The 23,618-nt window shown below is 34.4% G+C and overlaps 2 protein-coding genes across 2 annotated transcripts in view; both read left to right on the top strand.

Annotated features, from left to right (window-relative positions):
• The window catches only part of LOC122528597 (glucose dehydrogenase [FAD, quinone]-like), a 25,619-nt gene extending 22,353 nt beyond the window's left edge, over positions 1-3,266 (top strand). The window contains exons 3-5 of the mRNA XM_043653902.1: positions 645-809; positions 1,625-1,777; positions 1,846-3,266. Of these exons, the coding sequence (XP_043509837.1) occupies positions 645-809; positions 1,625-1,777; positions 1,846-3,147 (1,620 nt within the window). The 3' untranslated portion in view covers positions 3,148-3,266. The remainder of the gene's footprint in view (positions 1-644; positions 810-1,624; positions 1,778-1,845) is intronic.
• A 19,699-nt stretch (positions 3,267-22,965) lies between these two features.
• LOC122528593 (glucose dehydrogenase [FAD, quinone]-like) overlaps positions 22,966-23,618 on the top strand; it is a 6,572-nt gene continuing 5,919 nt past the window's right edge. Inside the window, exon 1 of the mRNA XM_043653892.1 lies at positions 22,966-23,070. The gene's annotated coding sequence lies outside the window, so the exon portion shown is untranslated. The remainder of the gene's footprint in view (positions 23,071-23,618) is intronic.

Here is a 23,618-nt window from a genome sequence, read left to right as displayed (position 1 = left end):
GCGCATTGGCAATCTCTTCGAGGACGATCTGCTTACATTGTTTCTTTTCTATCTAGAACTTATAATGTCGTCTTCCGCACGAAAGAAACTAACTTTGGCTTAATGTTTCAATCGTTCAACCAGCTCATGAGTCATAGACTCTTATTACTTTGTTTGGCAACAAAGCTGCTAAACGCTACAAGCCGAAGAAAATGAAAACTAGATGTAGCATGGTATATTTATACAGATTACAATCTTAGTGGGAATATTTAGAATACATTTAGAGGATACTTATATTCATATAAATTTGTATTCGGGATTGTTGACAATATTTCATCATCTTCGACGTTGGGTAATCCGAAAAACGACTTTCTAGTATGACACGCTATAGGTAAATTTTGATTCACAGTACACATTATTATCTGAAATTTCTATTGAATCGACTAAATGAGATTGCAGGTCAATTCTGGTTAGTCTGATCTTGATTTGAAACACATATATATGCGTTATCAGGATTTTTCATCTACTGATAACCAGATGGTGAATGAACCCCATTCACGAATAAATGATAATTCCGTTTCAGCATCCAAATGTTTGGAGCCAATATCAAAATTTACACATTGATAGTTTATGACAATCCCCTGAAATTTCATTATTATCTTCAGATATTACTAATTGAAGCTGGCATAGAAGAACCAGAGGTAGCAAGAATTCCGGGTTTCGTCTCTACGTTATCTGGAAGCAATATCGATTGGATGTATCACACACAACCGCAGCAGTACGGATGTCTAGCCAAGGAGAAGAGAGAGTGTGTGACCCCAAGGGGTAAAGTATGTATACATATATTTTAGATACATTGATATATATTTCTAGAAATATATACGGGAAATTGAATTGTTGTCGAGAACCAAACGTAATGGTAAAAATTCCCAGTTGTTCTTATGTTATTGATTATAGTATAAGTGCATTTTCGTGACCCACGGAAATAATCGTACACAGCAGCCTTTCTTAATATGACACACACACAAACGCGCGCGCACGCACACGCACGTGATCCATCTACATAAATACAAACACGTATAATAAAAGGAAAAGAAAATATTAAAAGTTTCAACTACCGTAGTTATCCACCAGGATCNTTCATGGGACATTCGTCTGCGCATGCATTCTTCGCAGCGGGATTTTTAGTAATACGAGAGTGACTAATCATTCTTTAAAAGGAGAACTTAATTTAACCACAAGTACCATTCGTGTTAGGCAAAAAATATTTTTTGCATCATCACTATTCGAAAAAATATTCAAGTGTTCCCACTTAAAAGATATAGACCGTATATATTATATTTCTATACTTATGCGTGATGATTCCAAATATATTTAATATAAGATTAGTGTATTATACTTTATTACACTATAAAATATCGTACTACACAGTTATATTATATAGTAATATAACACGAGACTAATATAGTAGATACAACACAGCTTTTATAGATATACTTGTGAAATTTGCAACATATCTAGGAATCTATGTATATAGAACTCAGAAATAGTGACACTTCTGTAATCGATAAATTAAAAAATATATAGTTTTAGTGCTAATGTATTTGATACTTGGGCCTTCTAAAGTTCATTATCACACCTACAGGTGATGGGTGGTTCCAGTAGTATCAATATGATGATGTACGTTCGTGGAAACTCAAGAGACTACGACGATTGGGCAGAAGCAGGAAATAATGGATGGAGTTACGAAGAAGTTCTACCATACTTTCTGAAATCGGAAAATAATTTGGATCCAGAGGTGTCAAATTTTAAACCTATATCATTCAGTACCAAGAGACATCTAAGTAAAACTTTCATTTTCTCTAGGTAGTGAAAGAAAATCCACGTTACCATAGCCAAGGTGGTTACCAATCGGTAGAAAGATTTCCGTACATCGACATCAACAACGATATCTTGCTGAATGCATGGCAAGAACTTGGTTACGAAGTCGTAGATATCAACGCAATTAACCAATTAGGTGTGGCGATTCTACAAACAACCTCCGCTAATGGAACACGTCAAAGCACTAACAGCGCGTTCATACAACCCATCAAATGCAGACGCAAAAATCTAACGATTAAAACTGAATCATACGTTACAAAATTGTTTGTAGACAGCAAAGAAAAACGTGTAACAGGCGTCGAATATATTTCAGGAAACAACCGAACTAAATTCAACACAGTTATTGCCAAAAATGAGGTGATTCTCTCAGCTGGATCCATTAATTCTCCAAAAATCCTTATGCTCTCGGGAATTGGTCCAACAGAAGAATTAGAGAAATACGGTATTCAAGTAATTAGTAACTTATCAATTGGAAGGAACCTTCAGGATCATGTAATGACGACTGGTCTTGTAATTGGAATAAATTTTACCTCCACGTATGAGAATATTTCCAGAATGTTCGAAGACATTTCCTATTATAACGAGACACACAGGGGACCTTTATCTGCAACTGGTACTCTTGTCTCCTGTGTTTTCACACAAACATCTTATCAGAATGAAAAAGGAGTACCAGATATACAATTTTTATTCCGTGGTTCCAGTAAAGAAGATTTTCTAAATGATCCAGCAGAAGCTTTTGACTCATATGCCAAACCAATCTCTTACTATAATGCTGTTAACATTGTACCAATTTTGTTGTCGCCTAAAAGCAGGGGATTTATATTACTGAACGGTGATCCTCTGTGGGGAGCACCCTTAATTAATCCCAGGTTTTTTACCAGTAATCCAGATTTGGACGTGTTAACGGAAGGTGTGGAAATAGCTTTAAAACTGTTTGATACAAAGTCGTTCAAAAAATACGACTTTAGATTGATTGATAAACCTTTACCTGGTTGTGAAGAGTTCGAATTTGGTGAGAGGGATTATTGGAAATGCGTGATCATGGAATATACAGACACTATTGATCATCCGGTTGGAACTTGCAAGATGGGACCAAAATCGGACCCTGAGGCTGTGGTAGATGAGAGACTGAAGGTTTATGGAATCGATGGTTTGAGAGTTGTAGATGCCTCGATTATGCCAAAAATTGTTAGGGGAAATACGAATGCGCCTACTATTATGATCGCGGAGAAAGCTAGTGATATGATTAAGGAGGACTGGTTGTCTGGCAATGTTGGATCTGAATGATTTGGCCTGATGGACATGAGTTAATGGTAGTTCAGTTGTTGGAAATTAGCCATCCCAATTTATGCGCTGTAATAATAAGATAAATGTTAAAATAATAAATAATGTAATCCTCTAATATAAAAATAAACTATGTATGATGTAGAGTAATATTTAAATTACAAATATAATTTATTTGTCCTCGTCTAAAGTGAAATTATTAATATTGTAATAAATATTAATGAAAGGATCTGGTGCTTGTAATAAGTGAAGCTGCGTTATAATATAATTACATTCCCCAATAATGACATTAAAGCTGCAGATTTCTGGAGTTTATATTTTAATACGAACGAACGAAATAAATTTTATGGATATGAGAACACTAATGTGAAAATTTTAAATACTTTGTCTTATTTTATAGATTTTTAATTGTATTAATATAAAACTTACGGTTTCAACTCGTTCCTACAACACTTCATTTATAGTGATAATCTCGGAGAATGTTCGAAAAATAGAACGGAGTTTTCACTACTTCGTTTTCGTACATGCTGGTGAAGTGAATGCAGAATGGATCTCTTGCTACGGTGTACCACGTGTTGTTAGGGTTCTAAATTTAATTCTACTGTGTTTTGTTCTAAATTCAAATTATTTTATGAACATTTCATTAAAATCTGATTAATTTCTATCAGACTCTTTTACATAAATGAACAAACGTATATGATCTTGAATACGTGTAAATTCATTTAGTACATTAAAATAATCCTGAAACTCTGGAAAGAAGTGACGTCGTAAAGATAATTACAACAACTTGTAATATGTTAGGAAGGAAAAATTATTCCACTTCTTATTATTACACATACTTCTTATTATTACACATACTTTTTGAGATAAGGATTTATGATGAAATGTGACGAAAGTGGAAAATTGTGCAGTATAAAGCACAAAATTTCTGTGGCTTTGAATATCTAATGATATCAATTAATATTAATTTAACTTCGTATTTGAGTGAGTTTCTAACTAGAATGTAACAGAACACATTTTCCAGAATAAAAAAGGAAATGCAATGAATGGCAAAGAGGGATCTGTACGTTTGTATATTTTATGAAATCCAAGCCAAACTCAAACCATTCACAACAATCATTTTCAGTTATATTCATATATATAATATTGAATTTCAATGTGATATTCATATTAATATATATATTATTTAACAGATTTCAAATTAACTTTACGTGTTAGAGTGTTTGGTCTACAATTAGAAACACGTATAGTAAATCATACAGTTTCCTTTCATTATCTACTAAACATATAACTTTCATGCTGTTTGTTAATAATCTAAATTATCCAAATGTTTCAATATCAAAATGACAACAAAGAATATAACATAATTATTCGCCTTTCGCTTCAAGAAGAGCAAATAAAGTCGCGTTGAAATATATAATGATAGATAAATTCGATCAACTTATTCAACAAAAAGATATTCAGCGAAACTGCAAATTTTATATAAATTTATATTTTATAAATATATTAAATGCATTAAATTGATCAAATGTATAAAAATATTAATCCATCGTTTCAGCAGTAAATAGTGCAACGTTGATTTTTGATTATATTATTATAAGTCTGAAGCTCAGCTGCTTGTACCTAAGACTAAAGTTCGCACGATAGTAATTAGAATGCAAGAAACAAAGATAAATTTATGATGCATATAGTCTACAAATAGTCGAAGTTTCTGATAGTACTTGCTTTCAAGTTTATAACATATTAATGTCCATAAGCTTATATGCATTCCACTGTCACCTAGATTTGTATTTGAAAAACATGTATTTCAAAGAAAGTCTCCTCGGATCTTGGTACTTTAACAAAAGCTCTTCATATGTGGATCCTATGAAACATCCCTTTCACTAACAGTCATTAACTTTTTTAAATGATTTTCAAATTATGGTATTTCTGACTGACGGCCTTCGTCAGCAGGGCATCCAACTCAAATCAATGTAGATATACATAAAAATATAATAAACTACATATATAAACAGGTTGTGTTTGAATGAAGTTCTCTTAAAGAGATCATTCTCATTCTATTTATTCCAAATAATTGCCTTATTTTTATTTCTAAACATTTTCCGCCAAATTTTTGTGTATTAGCATTTGAGTTGTCAAAAATTATACTTGTAAAGGTTAATTTAAGTACAGGACCTTCCTTAATGAATTATTTATTATGGCTTTGAGAGGTGATCCTACATCTCCAGATGGATGTACATCTGTATAAACAATGGGCTGCAGAATTGACCTAAATGAGATACAGGGTCAAATGTTCTTTCACTACGTGCTATTTTTTTCATTATGAGGAGAAAATATCTCCAAAAAATGATGAGTCGCTACTCAACAACTCTCTTACAAAAAAGTGTACAGTTGATTAATTGTCTTCCTCACTTTATTTGTAAGATGCTAAATATCTTTTCTTAAATTCTGTGCTCAAATGAAGGAAAAATATCAATCGTCTGACATGGATACATCAGATTCATTATTATCTGTCGCAATTTTTCCTTTCCTTATTTCTTTTTTCTTACTTTGCTATTAAATAACCCTAAACTTGCATTTTCACATTACGCCTTTTATATCATAAGAAGCAATCTAATATATGTATCGATTTTATATAATATAAAAGGCGTCCAAACACTACCCAATATCATAACAAACTTAACGCCATACAAAATCAAGCTATTTCCAAGCTATTTTAACCCAATCTGAAGTGACGGGTTTCTGGAAATTTATGAAGTGATAAATTACTTCCTGCCTTTAATTTCAGTAAATTTTGAATATAGAAATCGATATTTCCAATAATTTTTTCCTTTCATAAAGATGTCGAATTCTCTTAGTTTATCCGCAAAGAACTATCGAGTCAAATCAAATTATTACTTTTTACTTGTCGAACATGTATCTTTTCTTCATTTCCTTTTCTCTGAATCATTTCTTCTTTGTTTGCACACTAACATTTTAATCTGTTGTAAGAGCTCAATTTTTAAAGTTGTTCGATAATTTTTATATTTAATTAATAATGTTTCTAGAGCACATGTTTCTTGTACCTTCGAGCGCATATTTAAGCAAAAAATATAAAATATTTGAAATCATAAATTTAGAAAAGAATTATGTTGAAATTATTATACAACAGCTTCAATGTATTAATAGCAAAATAAAAAAATTTCATAATAGAAAAATAATTTCATATCCAGTCGGAGTTCAGAGATTCATTCAACAAATTGTATTCATCAATGCTCGTTCTAAGATCGCTGTCTTAGTATGCGAACAATACGAATATTTAGCGTTAGTTGATTCGTTATAGAAAACGGTATTGTTAGATCTTCCATTCATCCAGTATTCATGTTTATCGAATTTCGAGTCAAGATATTTTTGATTTATCTTTATTGAAATGTTCAAGTTTTCTATCTGTTGAGGCCAGTCTCGTTTAAGCAACCGACCTGAACGGATCTGAACGGACCTTAACGGACAAAGCTCATTGTGCTGCCGGCAAGTTCATTATGACAAATGGCAGAAACAGACAAAATGCTGTTTAAAATTAAACAATGGCCAATGTACCATGAGTAAAAATGGTGTATAAAACGATAAAACGGATGATGTTATACATTCGAGGGACAGGCGGGAGATTAACATTAACAAAAAACGTAAAATAATACCATATAGGACACCCAGGACAACCCAGATATACAACAGAACAAATGGTAGATCGATGTATTCCTTTCCAGTATTTAGTGTATTATCGTAGGAAACCGACATAAACGACAAAGCCCATGGATGTCGCTATGCCAAAGGCAATAACACCAAAACCTCCTCCTATTCATGTCGAAACTCAAATTATTGAATCCTTCCGTGAACTCCTTAGAAAAAACAGATAATAACTATTCACTAAAACAATTAACCCTACGAGTACTGAAGCACGCTGTCCTATTCGGGGTCATTTCTGACTCACACGGATATTCCACGAATCAGATGCATTCACGGTCGCTCGAGACTCGAGATCCTGACGAACATTACACCAATACGCTGACAGTTGAACATTCATCGGTATACGTGCGTATTGTATCTAATGTTCGCATTTTAGATATATATATATATATAAGAAAATATGATACATAACAGCATTGTGGTTTATAACAATATAATATTTATTCAACATCGTTGTGATAATCTTCCACAAGAGAAAAGGCTGAAGATTCGTTTGCTTGTTGCGCGAACATGTCAAACAAATAACAAATAACAAAGAAAGACAATGAAAATATCAATGATAACTGTTGCCAAGTGGATAGAGCGTGTAATTCTTTCGAATGCTGACTGAAGCAGACTTTTTTTTTTCTTAATTCTTTCCTTATGTGTTGATGTTGCAGTCCCCTGGGATTTGTGGGTCCCTAAAACCTGCATTTAACATAAATGAGTCAGGTGTTTGAGCTTAGTGTTGTCTAGTAGGGCTGATTTTAGTCTTTTTTTGCAGGATAAAATTTTCAAAAAGCTTCTGTGTCTTGGAGTGACGGTTCTTGGGTTTGTGTGTTTGAATATTTGAGCATTGCATGTTTCGGGAGTTTTGTCCTTATTTTTAGGGGGATACTGTCTATTTATAGGATAGTCCCCTATGGTTTTGATTAGTGGGTTTTCATGATTGGGTTGATATGCTTTTGTCACTGATGTGAGAATGTATTCTTCTATAAGGAGGATGTTGGCGATTTGATGCAGTGTCTTTATTGGTGTGTCGTATGGTTTATTTAGGATTCTTAAGAACTTGTTCTGTATTTTTTGTATTTTGTTAATATGGGTTTTTGCAGCAGCCGCCCATATTTGGTGTCCGTATGTGATGATAGGTCTGATACATATTTTATATAAATTTAACTTAATTTCTGTTTTTAATTTATTATTTCTTGAGATTAGTGGATATAGTCTGCTGAGTGCTGGGTATGCTAGATTTGCGCGTTTTTGGGTGGCCGGTGCCCATGTGATTCCAGAATCAAGGATAAGGCCTAGGTATTTTACCGTGTTTGTCCATGGTATACTTTTTCCTTCAATCATGATGTGTTGTGTTATGATCTTGTTTTTATTGTAGAAGACGATTGCTTGTGTTTTGTCTGGGTTTACTTTTAGTTTCCATTTGCTGAAGTATTCCATGATTTTGTCTGTGTGACTTTGTAGGTATTTTGAGGCTTGATTTTGTCTCCATGAGGAGGCGTAGATCGCTGTGTCATCTGCGTATATTGCAGTGTGTGTGTTTTCTGATGTTGGTAGGTCATGTTTATGTAAACTAGAAAGAGTAGTGGGCCAAGGATGGATCCTTGGGGTGCTCCAGCGGCTATTTCTTCAATTGATGATCTTGTACCATTTAATGACACGAAGAATTTTCTGTCTGTTAGGTAGTTCGTTATAATGTCTATTATTTAGTTTGGTATTTTATTATCTTGTAATTTGGAGATGAGGGCATCATGCCATACGGAGTCGAAGGCTTTTTGGATGTCTAGAAGTAAAAATTGGGTGGTTCGGTTTTTATTTCTTTCAATTATAATGTGTTCTGTAACTCGCTGTAGTTGGTTTTGTCTGAAGCCGAATTGATGGGGAGCTATTATGTTGTTTTTGTAGAGGGGGGTGAGTTGTTTGTATATAATTTTTTCCATCAGTTTTCCGAGTATGTTTAGGAGGCTGATGGGGCGATAGCTGGATAGGTGAGAAGCTGGTTTTACTGGTTTGTGTATTGGAATGATTTTGGCTATTTTCCAGTCTGTAGGGAAGTATGATAATTTGAAGCAGGCTTTGAATATGTAATATATTTGTATTATTGGTTTTGTAGGTAGATTTTTAAGTTTCGCAGTAGTGATCTTGTCAAGTCCTGGAGCTTTTTTGTTTGGAAGTTGTTTGATAAGCAGACTGATTGTTCTGGGCGAGCAATTTAGCGTTTGAGGGGTTTTATTTGGTTGGTTGCTCCTGAATGATGCGATTTTCTGTTGGATTTGGTGTTCAATAGGGGAATGTGTGTTGTAGGCATTTGTGTGCTTCTTTTCAAAATTTGTGGGTAGTCCTTCTGCTTTTTCTTCATCTGTGTAAAGTTGAGTTGTGTATGTATTGTTCTGTATTACTGGTATTTTGTTTCTCTTTCCACCAGTAATTTTGTATGTTTGCCATAGGGTTGGATCTGTATTTTTTATACCGGAGAGCTTTTGTTGCCATGTCTCGTTTTTGAGTTTTTTTTATTTTTTGTTGTATCTGGTTGGTTAGGGTGTTTCTGAGTAGGTTGTCGTAAGGGTTTCCTGTAGGGATTTCCTGATCTTTGTTATTTTCTTCTGTAGTAATTTCTTTTTTTGATGGTGTCCGTAAGTTCCTGGCTTGTGAATGGATTGTGTTTGTGCATTTTGTCTGTTTTTGTTGAGTAGTGATAAGCGCGTGTTATGTTGTTTGTGAGAGTCCTAATTTCCGTGTCTATGTCCGATCTGGTTGTAAGGGTCGGATTTATCTCTATTTTGTTGCACTGTTTTCTATATGTTTTCCAGTCGGTGCTTTCATGGGTACACTGATTCCTTATTGTTCCATGCATGTATATTTTTAGGATTATTGGTAGGTGATTGGATGGCAAGTCATCTATTGTTTGGCAATCATATAGGTAGGAAGATGTCTATGTTTGAGGGGGTGCAGTTGGGTTGTCTGTGAGTGAATGTAGGGCTGTGTATAATTTGGTAGTTTTGCAATTCTGTGTGGTTCTTGATTTTGGATTCATTTTTGTTCCTTTTGGTGTTATTCCACATGCTGTGTTTGGCGTTGAAATCACCTCCAATACGGAAAAGTCCAGATCCGTGTGGGGGAATGATTTTGTCTAGGTCTGCCTGGTTTACTTTGTTGGTAGGCGGGGAGTATGAGGCCCCAGTGGTAACTTTTGGCATAGTTTTTAATTTCACCGTTAGGATCTCTATGCCGTGTGGGTGTGGTTGTAGTATGTCTTCTACTAGTATACCGGACCAGATGGGTATTGCTACACCTCTACTGGGTTTTCTTTGATTTGAGTGAGGGCGATCATGTCTGCGGATATCATAGTGGGTGAGTTTTAGTGTGTTATTTGGTTGTAACTATGTTTCTGTAATAATGGCTATGTCAATGTTGTGATTTGTCAGGAATTTTTGGAGTTCCATGGTTTTGCTCCTGACGCTATTAGAGTTCCATAATGTTATTTTTAATGTTTTATTACGTGTGTCCATTTCCTAGTTCCTTTACTATCTGTATGATTGCTTTAAATCTGTCTAGGTTGTTTTTGCAATTAATATAATATTTTTGTATTAGGGTGATGATATGTATGAATAGATCAAGGTCGGTGGTTTTTTGGTCTGATTGATCAGTGAAATTTGTGTTTGTGTTTTGTGGTGTCGGATTGTTATGAGATATTTTTGTAGCACCTGTTGGTCCTGTTGTGTGTCCGAGTATCTGTTGGTTTTGAAGTAAATTGTAGGTTGAATTTTTGCGGAGGAGGGAAGGAAATTGATGGGAGTGTGTGTGATTTTGTGCTGGTTGGAGCTGAATCTGTGGTTTGGAGACGTATGTGTTTTTCTTGGCCAAGTATGCGAGCAGGGCTGGGCACTGGGAGTAGTTAGTTGGGTGGCATCCCTTGCAGTTTGCGCAGGTGGGAGGTATATCGAGAATCTTGGTGCAAGTTCTTGTATCATGAAGACCAGCGCACTTTACACATGTTACAGTTTGCGGATATGTGTCCATGAGCTTGGCAGCGGTAACACTGTACTACTGGCTTTTTGGGTTCGTATTTTTCCCAGTAGATTTTAATGTTTTCTATGAATATGATATGATTTACCTGGCTCATTGTTATTCCAGGTGCGAATGTTATTTTGTATATCGGGAATTTAGTATGGGTGGGAATCTCAGTGCAATGTGTGGGGTTCAATCCCTGCTCCTTGATGTTTTTAATGATTTTATATACCGGCAGTTTTATTAGTCCTTTGAAAACTACAGTGGTTGTTTTTTCGGTATTTACAGTGTATGTGTGGTATTCTATGTCTTCTTTGTTGCAAATATTTTTAAAATCTGTGTAGTCTGATAGGTTGGAGAACATTATTTTTAGGTTATGTGTGGTGAATTTGACTTGGTGTGTGTTTTTATAGTTGTCCTTTAGGGCGTCCAGGAGTCTGGAGTGGTTTATTTTGCCATGAATGTAGATGGGTGGAGGTTTCGGGTTTGATAGCTTTGTTGCATTTGATTTTTGCGTCAATTGGTCTTGTATTTTGTCGTTGCCATGTCGGGGGCCGTTTTTGGGTGTCGTGTTCTTTTTCAATTAAGCTTGCAAAAATGCTGAATCGATTTTGGGTCGGGATGTTGGGTTTGGTAGATAACATACCTTCTTGTTTATTGATGTTCGCTACTGGCAGCGAATCCAATAGTGATGCAGACCTTATCCTTGCTGTTATTATTTGTGTAGTTTACTCTCTGGAATTTTTTCTTTTGGGCACCTTGGCCTACTTGGGGGGCTCCACTTTGAGGGTAGCGTCTTGTTTTGTCGTGTACAACGTGTCTTCCTGGCTTTCGGGAGTTGCGGTTTCCTTGAGTTTGGGGAGAAATTGTGCAGTTTGCAACACGATGTTGTTATATTATTATTTTTGCTCCAATAAAAGAAACTGTTTATTTCACTTTCACTTTCACTTCCACTTGTGGACTCTGACTCAATGCACTGTGTGAACTGTGCCTGCTGCTATGAATCTTGTCCGCGTGAACTTTCGCCTGTCACTGATGTGCTGAAGCAGACTGTCGAGTAAAAACAATATAAATTTGAGGCTATATTTTCCTGTTTGTCGTTGAGTATTTCCAGAAGAAAGGTATGCCTATTGGCTATTACTGTTGAGGGTGCGTTTTAGCAACTAGAAGGAAGGATAAAGAAATAGTTACACGGAAAACGCATAAAGAGGAAGATATTCAAAAAAGGTATGACTATGTATCCTCGTCCTTCGTAGTTGTTTATTATGTTATCGATGGTCATCTGGTGACCGGCTGTATAGGAATAAGACTTTCTATAAGGAACTAACCGATGCCGGTGAGAAGCCTATGTCACTGTATACGTAGCCTGAATCCAGGGAGTCAAAAATGACCCAGGCACAGTATTCGGCAGACAAACAGACACCGATATAAAAGTATGAACACATACAACCGAAATATATAGTAAAATTGTGTTAGCCCTGAAAGAGAAGAACGCGAAGTTTCATACGTACCAGCTGGAGAAAGATAGAAACTCTAAGGCGGTACTGAGAGATGTACATCCAAAAACAAATATTAATGATATTATCAGCGAACTAAAAGACCTCGGCCACCAGGTAAGAAAGACAATATAATTAAACATGACACCAAGCAACCGCTACCGCGTTCTTCATCGAATTAGAGCCTAATGAGAATAATAAGGATATATATAAAACTAATAAGCTCCTTAATTCCATCATAACATTTGATCCGCCGAAAACTAAAAGAGATATACCACATGCATACGCTGCTAAGCCAACTACTACTTTTGAAATTCTCCATGTGTAAAATGTACTGGCACGCACCTCATCTCAAACTGCGCAACATCAGGCAAAATAGACGAAGTAAAATGCTACAACTGTAATGCTAAATCACTCCGTCAGCTACAAGGGTTGTATAACAAGAAAAAAACTACAGCAAAAACTATAACCTACACTTAGAGCCAAAAAAATCACAGATACTGCCACTCAACCAGCTCTGATTAAAATTAACAGTACACATAATGATTCCTTCCCACCAACAATTTCCTACGCTGACATAACACGAAACAAAACACAATCTTTTACTGTACATGACAAACCAACATCAGAAACATCTGAAATTAAAAAATTTCTATTACAAACTGCAAATGCACTGAATCCATTTGTACCATGATACTAGAACAATCACAACTGTTAAAAGAATAATCAAAACAAATCAACTTATTGATAGAACTACATATGAACGTGCTCACTAACAAATCAAAAGAATGGACAATAAATTAAAAATTGCTATTTGGAATGCGATCGGGTTTCATCAAAGATTACCTAAACTAAAAACATTTCTAAGCATCAATAAAATGGATATAATGCTTGTAGCAGAAACCCATGTAACAGATAAAAACTATACGAAAATACCATTCTGTATACGTCACTAATCACCCAATTAAGGTAAGGGTCGTGGTGTAACAGCTGTAATCATAAAAAATGACATCATACACATCCTCCAAACTTCAAGCTACTTCAGTATCTATCAACAAAACGCAATACAAACTCATGCTGTCTGTAGTCTACTCCCCTCCAAAGAAGAAAATCTCTCTACACCAATTCACAAACTTCTTTCAAAGTCTGGGAAACAAATTTATTGCCAGTGGCGATTTCAACGCCAAGCACGTTTTATGGGGGTTCTAAAACAAACTCACCCAGAGGAAAAACATTAGAACCATACGAATACTATCCCCCGATACACTAATAACCAATGAAACAACTTATTGCTTAGATGCACACGACGAATCACCAGATCTGCTAGATTTCTGTATTATCAAAGAGTTAAATAAAGCGCACTTCCAAGTATACTCCTGCTTCGATCTCAGTTCCGATCATTCGCCGATTCTACTCGACTATCTTCACCAACCGGTATTCACTCAAAACTCGACAACATTATGCAACAATAGTATTACCTGGGCACACTTTAAAAACTACTTAGAAGACAACTTTAACAGCCTATAGTCCCTCTCGAACATCAACCCGTACAAGCCGCAGGTAGCTGTACGCCTAGCGTCTTAACAGTCTTCGATGTTAAGCAAACAGAGTGCAGAAAACGACTAGGATGAATGACCGACTGTCCAGCCTAACGAGTAGTCATAACAACAAGCGCCTGGGGTAAGGGATTGCTGCCATCAGCCCCACTGATGGGTCTAAGCAGCGACCCTGAGACGAAACGCACAACCTTTCCCCTTACCCATTACCTTATCCATTACCACTTATCCTTACATCCCTTCATCCATTCTCGCACCAATTGTATATAATTGTACATAATTGCAGAACCATAGTTACTTCGAGCCCTTCACAACATAAACTGCAACATACCACTAGAAACCCCCGAACAATCAGAATCAGCTGTGACTAAATTTTGCTAATCTTATTCAAATGGTAGGATGGAGAGGCTGAACACAATCACCAAAGAAGTGAAACAGCTAATACTGTAACATTGCAACGATAAATTTCACTCATACATCTCCACTTTCTCCAAACGAAGATATGAACTATACACTGTGGAAAGTCACCAAACGGTTCAAAAGACCTACCACACTGTCTCCCGCTATCAAGAAGCCTGACGGTAGCTGAATAAGAAGTGCTCTCGAAAAAGCTACAATCTTTGCTGAACTTATACAACACCTTTCAACCTAACGACAAACACGATCTACAGTCCTGATAAATCCCAATTACAATCAAGAAATCACAAGAATCACCATCAAGGAAGTTAGAAAGCTTTTTGCTGTCATCTAAACTAAAAGAACCCCAGGCTTCGACCTAATTAATGGAAGAATCATCAAAGAACTTCCATCTAAAGCTGTCAGAATGTTAACCATAATATTTAATGCTATACAGGACCCAATACTTCCCCATTAATTGGAAAATAGTACAGATTGTCCTGTTACATAAACCCAATAAAAATTTACACCTGCCATCATTCTATAGACCTATCTTTCTGCTACCCACACTGTCGAAAGTACTGGAAAGAATAATTCTAACGAGAATGAAAAAAATAACTACAGAATAAAACTTAATGACATCACATGAATTTGGTTTTAGAAACACGCAAGAATAGAGCAGATACACAGACTTACAAGCAAGACTGCACCTGCTTTCGAACACAAGCAATATTGTACAGCTCTTTTTCTAGATACAGAAAAGGCATTTGACAAAGTATGGCACGAGGGTCTTTTGCACAAAATTGGTCAAAAATTTCTTAGGCCTTGCAACGGAACTCACTGAAACCTACTTAAAGTAAAGAACTTCTTCCGTCAAGCATCAAGATGAGTTTAGTTCTGACGTCTACGACATAGAAGCGGGCGTCCCACATGATTGCATTTTAGACCCTTTCTTGTACACAATAGGTCAGATATTCCAACCATGAGTAAAACTGATACATTTACATTTGCAGACGAAACAGCTATATTATCCTCCCACAATGACCCAACGGAAGCGATAGATATCTTACAAAAACTCGTCGCAAATCTAGAAGAATGTCTGCACCGATGGAAAATAAAAGTAAACACGGACAAGTATAAGTACATTACCTTTACGCTAAAGAAAAGTACTGTTCGTGATATACAACTCAATATCCCCGTACCACAAATCAAATCGGTTAAACATCTGAGATTACACTTGGACTCGAAATTAACGTGGAAACATCATGTACGCCCCAAAATCGACCAAATTCGCATTAAGAGGAAAAACATTTACTGGCTTACGTCCAAAAAGTCGAAACTAAGTCTTAACAATAAACTTTTAATATACAAAACAATTATAAAGCCTATCTGGACCTACGGCATCGAGATGTGGGCCATGGCCGCCAAAAGCCACAGTGCTAAACTTGACGCATTACAATCTATAATTCTTGGAACAATAACCAATGTTCCATGGTGTGTTCGAAACGACGAAATCTGGAAGGATCTCAAAATTAAAACAGTTATCGACAAAATCACCAGTTGCTGCGACAGATATAATGAAAGGGTAGACAATCGTCCCAAAAACTTAGCAAAAAAATTATATGAAATTAGTCTGCCTCGCAGAATACATAGGAAGCATCCAAATGATCTTCTAGCCTAACGATATCAAGTCTCAACTGATGTTCTCCACAGGGATAACATGTACGTGCTAATAAGCCACATTCGGTACTATAATTCACTGAATGTCATTGCTGGACAAATTGTGAAGACTCTTGGACATAATAAAAGAAAAAGGAAAAAACAATTTGACAACAGTCATTTGCACACTGCTCTCGATTCCACCAGGAATCACGTTTTATAAGCCATCAGGCTTACCAAACAGCAAACTCAGGGCAAGATAACGTGGCATTCAGTCATTTTCCACAACAGTTGGTGGTCCATCGCACCCAAAGTATATGCGCAGAGGAACAGGATCGACAACAGTCGAGACAATCCTTAACACTATCTACCTACCACCAATACGTTTGGAAATTTGATAGACACAGTTTTAACTTTTTTAGCAGAAATATAAATATTTCCTCTTTAGCTATTATAGAACTATTTTTCAACTATGGAGAAAGTAAAAGTTATTATCTACACAATAGGAATTTCGAATGAATGTGAAGGTTTAATCAGTTTTATCTAATTATTACAGCGTCGGTGAGTAAATATGCGGAACGCTTATTTACGCTTCATAACATATATTGCGATGCAGAAAGCCTCGTTGAAATAGAATTTACAATGATTAAGAATCATAATTTAATTAAGAATCTTCCTAACGAGAAGTTAACATCGTGGTGATTCGATCACAGAAATAAGGTTGACAATAGAAAATTATATGTGTGATAGTCAATCATATGACTATGCCAATTCGGTACCAAATGCGATATTGTGAAATCATTCAATTGCTTGATTTATACCCGATGTTGGTTTGCAACAGGACTAATTAAATCACTTCAATACTGATGGAGATAAACCTTATAAAACTGCAGTCATTTCACGACCATGTAATTTACAACTCTAATAGTTTCATTCGGCTCCTGAAAATTATCGATTATTTTTGATAAAAGCAATCAAAAATAACTGAAAAATCTTGTTGTGTGAGAACAACGAAAAATTGAAATAAAAATTTATTTTATCAAATAGAAATTGCAAAACTCTACCTTTAATATACTGTATGTATATTTTTGTTTATCACAAAAATTTTGTGGGTTTTTAAACTGTATCTAAATTTCCAAGGATTGCACGAATTCTCTATTTAATAAAAACACCATACAATTGCTGTCAATTTGGTGTCGTTAAGAACTTAAAATACATCAGGAATTTCTTAACGTCAATAATCTTTCTTGATAAAACTATAGGAAAGTTATTTCCTCTTCGAGATTATTTAAATGTGATGTAAGCTATAGGAAAGTTATTTCCTCTTCGAGATTATTTAAATATCGACATTTTAAACAACATTCTTCTTTGCCTACAATCCACGTTCGGCTTCAATTTCCGACATATTCGCAAAAAGTTACAGTAAATAAGCCACTAACTATCCATATATGATTCAGTGTTGATTATCTACCGCTTACAATTAGCTACAGCTGAACATAGTAAATCAGTTCCAACCGAATTCTAATCTTTAGCTCATTATATACAAATTGGTCTGCGTAATCTTAAGTAAAAAAGCAATTTTGCCTGCCAAGGCCACATGAACTAATATAATCTGCCTATTCCTTCGGAGTAGTCCATGCTTGAAAATTTTCGAGCTTAGCTAAAACGGCATGCACAACTGGATATCCATATTATAACTCATTTAACAATAAATTTCATCAATGAAATGGATTCCTTACTGGTATTATTGTCCTCAATCCGGTCACGGTGAAGTGACAGACAGTTATTGTATAAAATAGTTATTTAATAAATCCTTTCGAATAAATCCTTTAAAAGAAATTATTTTTTACTTTAGGACGTATGAACGTCGCAAACAAACGACACATGTCACTATGGTGTACGTAGAAGTCATCTATATACTTAGATTCGTAAAATAAAGACAGTGGTGGCTAAGAGTGCGTCACAGGTGCACGCTAATGGATTCAATTTCCAGTACTGGCAGATTTTTGCTAATATTTCGGAAACTGGATTACGGATAATATGCAAAGGAACAAGTTGTTCAAAAAGTTGTTCAATATCTACGAAACATCCAAAAACTATCGTAAGAAAACTAGATTCTCTAAAACTTCCCCATATTGACCTTTCTACTTTTTAAACATAAAAAGTGTTTACTACATTTTAGCAGTAAACACTGTTTACTACTTCAACTGTCTTACCTGAAAAATATGTTATTGATTGATATTATTAAATGCTATAAATTTTATGTTTCACGTATTTATGAAACAAATGAACCGAAAATACGATATTCTTTAAATCGGAGCTTGATGCGATCTTTTACAAGCTAGTAACTTGTACGAACATCGTGTACATCGTATATTCATGCTATTAAATACAAATTCGTAATTATTACTATTTAAGTAAATTTCATTAAGAAAATTAGTTTTTAATTCATTTTTCTATTGTTCTTAATTAATTTTGCTATGGATATCAGAAAATTTCTACCTGACTAGGACCTGTACATAGCAATATACATATTGTATGTCCATTTATTTGTTTTATTCATTTTATAGTCGCATTAACCTAACGATTAAAATATATACTGTATCCGATTTTTTTGCTACAAACGGAGTTGCATTTCACGTACCAATCACATTCATAAACAATTCGTACATCCAACACCTATTTGGCTTTTCACACAAATTTAGACAGTAAGCACTAGTATGCGAGACCACGTAATTGAGCGATTGGAATACTTTTGATGAAAGTAGGCCACAAGTGATGTCTTAACGTTTTTATTTCCATGTGATTGCAATTCCATGTAAAGTTAATTCCTATTCCAATCTTCTGTTCGTACATCAGATATAACCTAGTACTAATGTTATACCACTCAACCTTTAAGTATTTCTTCGTAAAAATTAACGATTATATTATTGGGCAACGAAGATAAATCCTACAAAACATTTCCCGAATACATGCCGCTGCGCCGTGAATACAAATCACGAAAAGACAAAATATCGTATAGCTATTCTAGTACATATATAACGAAAACTACTACTTTTTTTTTTCTTGTCAGAGAACATGATAACATATAATGATATTTAGCAGTAAAAGTTAACAATCAACAAAAACATTAACATTAATTTGTATTAATTCATAAAAATAAAATATGATAGTTAGATACTTAATACTGAAAAGTATTTAGGAACCCAACGTCTTCAATTCTTTAATAAACATTCTGAATGTTCTTGATTGCGCATGCAATGATGTTTATCTTCTTGTATATTGCGCCGATTTTTAGCATGTGCCTGAAACGTTCTAACGATAACATGTATTCAATGCTATTGATCCATCAGATAATCCAGAATTAAAGCATTTTTAAAGAATGTTTTAAAGTCTTAGAAATATATTATGCGTGAATGCTTTATAACATTTCAATTCGTTATTGCATTTTTATCTAAACTGCCTTAACTCTTTATCTAAACTTAAAACAGCACTCGAACTAGCAACGAATAACTTATTATCTTCGTACGGAAAGGAATCAAAATTTTATTTTTGCAGGAAGAAATTTATTCATGTTTATTTTGATTTTGATTTGTACCATAAATAACCAAAAGGGTACTTATTGAGTTGTCCAATCAGCCATGAAGGTTAGATCTTTGGATAACATAAGTCCGGCGTATAAATTGAGAAATGCGACAGTGTCAGGCAGGAGAATATGTCTGATTAGAAGACTAGGTATTTCATTAAGTCTTACACAAGAGTTTTTAGTATACTTTAAAAATCTTGGAAATTTGTAGAAGTTAACTGAACTGAATGAACTGAACTCCCATATTCTGTGTTATATCTCCCTGAATACTTGAAAATTATTAAGATCACAGAAATTATTTGCAAATTTGTCTGATAAGCGTTAATTACGTGATTTACATTGATTAGTATCTGCCAGTCATCAATGACATTTAACGAATATGTAATAGAAAGCGGAGGGATTTGTAACAAAAAAAAAATATGTATTTCAGTTACAACAATATATAAACCACAGATGGTCAATATAGCAATTACAAATTTTATAATAACGTTCACATGTCGTCTCAAAGTCAAAGACAAATACGCAAGAGCTTTGGGTATTCTTTAATATCTCACACAAATTTTTTCATACTTTCTGTGTTTTCCTAAATATTTAAGTGTTTCCAGTTTAGCCGGAAATAGGGTATATACATATAAAGTGTCTAATTGTGTATACTTGTTCGCAACAGTTGAGTAAATCATTAAAAAGGCCAACAATACAAATGTATCGAAAATTCTCGTGCTCTTTGGAAATCCAAAAGAAGAGTTAAAGAAGTATGTCATTAAAGTAATTAATGATTTATTGGTAGAAAGGAATTTTCAGGACCGTACGACAACAAATACATTGGTAATTTCGATAAATTGAATTACTTCCACGAGATATTTACTATTATGAGAAAATACATTAGGGCTTTTATCTGCAACTTTGAGGGCTGCAGACGTTTCGATCCTGCCGAGGACTGTTACGCAGAACATGAACCCTCATACTATTATGATCGTAAAGAAAGCTAGTGATATGAAGGTTGACTGCTGATGTTAGATCTACATGATGTGGCGTAATGAATTGGTGGATTGAATAATGTTTAACTTTCAAATTTAAATGCCCGGAATTCTGCGCTGGGAAACTAGGATAAGTACCACATAAATAGTAAACATTGTATTATTGTAGTGTTAAAGTAAACTATATACGCACACAATGAACATAATATAATAGTTAAACATTTGCTAATACATTTGCTAATACATTTGCTCTAGTATAAAGATAAAATATTAATATTAGAAGAAATATGTACTGTAATTCGAAAGTCAGACAAAATAAAAGCATAATTAGAAATCGTTTTTAACGAATATACAACATATATGACATATAATATTCATAATTTTTATGTAGCCAGCAATACAGTGTTTAGCAAATTAAAATTACATTGCCTTCATTTATTACAACGCAGCAGATTTATATATATTCATGTCTATACACATATGTATGGAGAAAGAATATTTCAAGGAAGATTCGCTTCTATCTGTCAGAAGGAGTACAAATTTGAGTATTTTCTAAATTTTTATTTTATAGATTTTTATGTAAACTATTGGACATGTAGTCATTCACCAGTTTACTTATATCCTGGACGTATTTTTAACGGTGCAAGGTAGATTAATATCTCACGGTTTCAAATCTTGCAGAAACAAGAATCCAATCATAGCGGCAAACCAAGAAAGTATAAAAAATAGCAAAATCGATTCCACTATTTCTGTTACGTACGATGCATTCGAAGCCAATGAAGAATCGATCTCTGGTTTACTAAAGTATACCATACGTTGCTTGTTGTCAGGATCGTAAAAGAAATTCCATTCCAATTATTCTGTTCTGATCTGCTATATGAACTTTTCAAAAGTATGAACTTATTGATTTCTATCATTCTGTTTCTATCTCTGTACAAAGCCAACTTTACAAACGTCTAAATTCATTCAAAAGCTTGGGAGCTTGGAAGAAATTCGGAAAACTCTGGTGAGAAGTGGCATCGTGATATTGCAGGTAACTAGCAATTTGTATTTTGTTGAAAACTAAGATGTTATTTAATTACTACATTTTTTAGACTATATTTTTGTGGTAGAAATTTATAATAAAATGTGAGATATTCCAAAATTATTCCATATGAAACATTTCATTGTAGTCGAAGTTATATAGATTCCTAGCGTATAATAGAATAAACAGAACGATGGATGTAACCAGATCAACATCCGGACAATTATGCTGGTCATTGACATAAACGATACCGATGTTTAGAAATCATCAAGGTCAGCAAGGAGGTAGTAGACAAAATTTATGATCTCCCCGAAATATTAATTCGTATGGTGCACCTCGAAAAGACAATCAACCACTGTTAATCGTCATAAGATCAAAATACGCCGAGTAAAGAAAAGTGAAATACTTGGTTAAAAAAAAGACAGTGACGAAGCTTGCATCACGCTAGCATCACCCAATATATACCTCGTCTATTGTGCCGTGTCTATACTATACAAAATACACTGTACTATACTGACACGTTGAGAAAGAAATACATAATCGGACGAAACAACGAAAATTTTAATATACATACGGTGGATAAGGTAAAAGTTATATTATGTATACATGCCGTAAGCTGCTGTTTTCTGAAGTACACATGTACATCAATACTTTTGCGCAAATTCAGCTCCTTGGACATGTATTTTTGTAGGCCATTTTAAAAGAATTTATAATAGTAACCAAACAGCACAACATTGTGCATTTTTATTCTTTTAGAGGTATAACCAGCAGTCGGCCTCAATTTTCGGAGTAGGCGCGGAAACCTTGAATGAGTAAGCTTATAATTGTACCTATACATGTTTTGATGATGATTATCTGCTACAGGTTGGTCAGATATAATAATCTCAAACCGCATTCTTATCTGCAAAGTGGTTTGCATAATCTTGGATAATTTCTCAAGTAGCCCTCAGCAATTTTCTACCTGCCACGCCACCAATTTGTTAACCACACGATGAATGATTTGCTGGTTTCTTAACAGATTCGAGTGCACTGGCAAATTTTTACAAACATTTCGATAACAAGCTTCGATCGTCGATAATATGCAATGGAAGAAATTGTTCAGAATACTGACATTTACAGTATATTGGAAAGCCACTGAAGATGAAGGTACTTTTTACTTTAGCATATTTCCTTTCTTTCTTTATTTTTTTAAAAACGATAGCCCGTAAACACATTATTGTTATGACATACATTTTTATCTGTTATATAACGATTAGCTTTGTTTATCAGACACTTCATTTCGCTGTCCATATCGGACAAATAATATGCCAATTTAACTTATTTACATATATATATATGCAACTATAAAAACAATGGAACGATTTAAAAAGTATCCCATTTCTCTCAGAACTAGGTACATACAAACATCGTGTACGCCGTAATTATTAATTCCTTATATTCTACATTATTAAAGAACGTGACAAACATTGAAAATTGCAAATGCCCAGAAGCTGTACATAGAAATACACATATTGTAAGTATATTTATTTATTTTATTTACTTTAGAGTGATCGCATTAACGATAATGTCGCAATCGATCATCAGAAATATCAGAATGTCCGATTTCGTGCGAAATTGCATACGACACTTCATTTACAGTGTTATTGTGGCGTCGATCATTCAGACGCCACGTCCTCCCAAAAATAACTAACAATTGAATATGAGATTCTATATTATCTGGCGTATTATATAGATTTTCTGGCCCATAGTTCCGTCATAAATAAAATGTCACGTGTACTCGAAATGATAAAAGTGTTATATTACATACAATTGTTCCACATATTAATCACACCTATAAACACTTCGAGCATCTAATGCCACGTTCTTTAACAGATCATGCTAATTCCCTTAGACAGTAAACACTATTATATGAGATTCTGTAATTTAATAATTATAACTCTTTCATTCAGAGTAGTGCTATATCTAAAGTTTCTCCAAGCAATTTCAATTTTGCGCAATTTTAATTACAAACGTTCATGTTCCTATCCCAAACTTGCGTTCCTACTTCATTTGCAACCTATT

The sequence above is a fragment of the Frieseomelitta varia genome, unplaced genomic scaffold, assembly GCF_011392965.1.
Source record: "Frieseomelitta varia isolate USP_RPSP 00005682 unplaced genomic scaffold, Fvar_1.2 scaffold_120, whole genome shotgun sequence".
Classification (NCBI taxonomy): Eukaryota; Metazoa; Arthropoda; class Insecta; order Hymenoptera; family Apidae; genus Frieseomelitta; species Frieseomelitta varia.
This window is presented reverse-complemented; position numbering and strand designations above follow the sequence as displayed.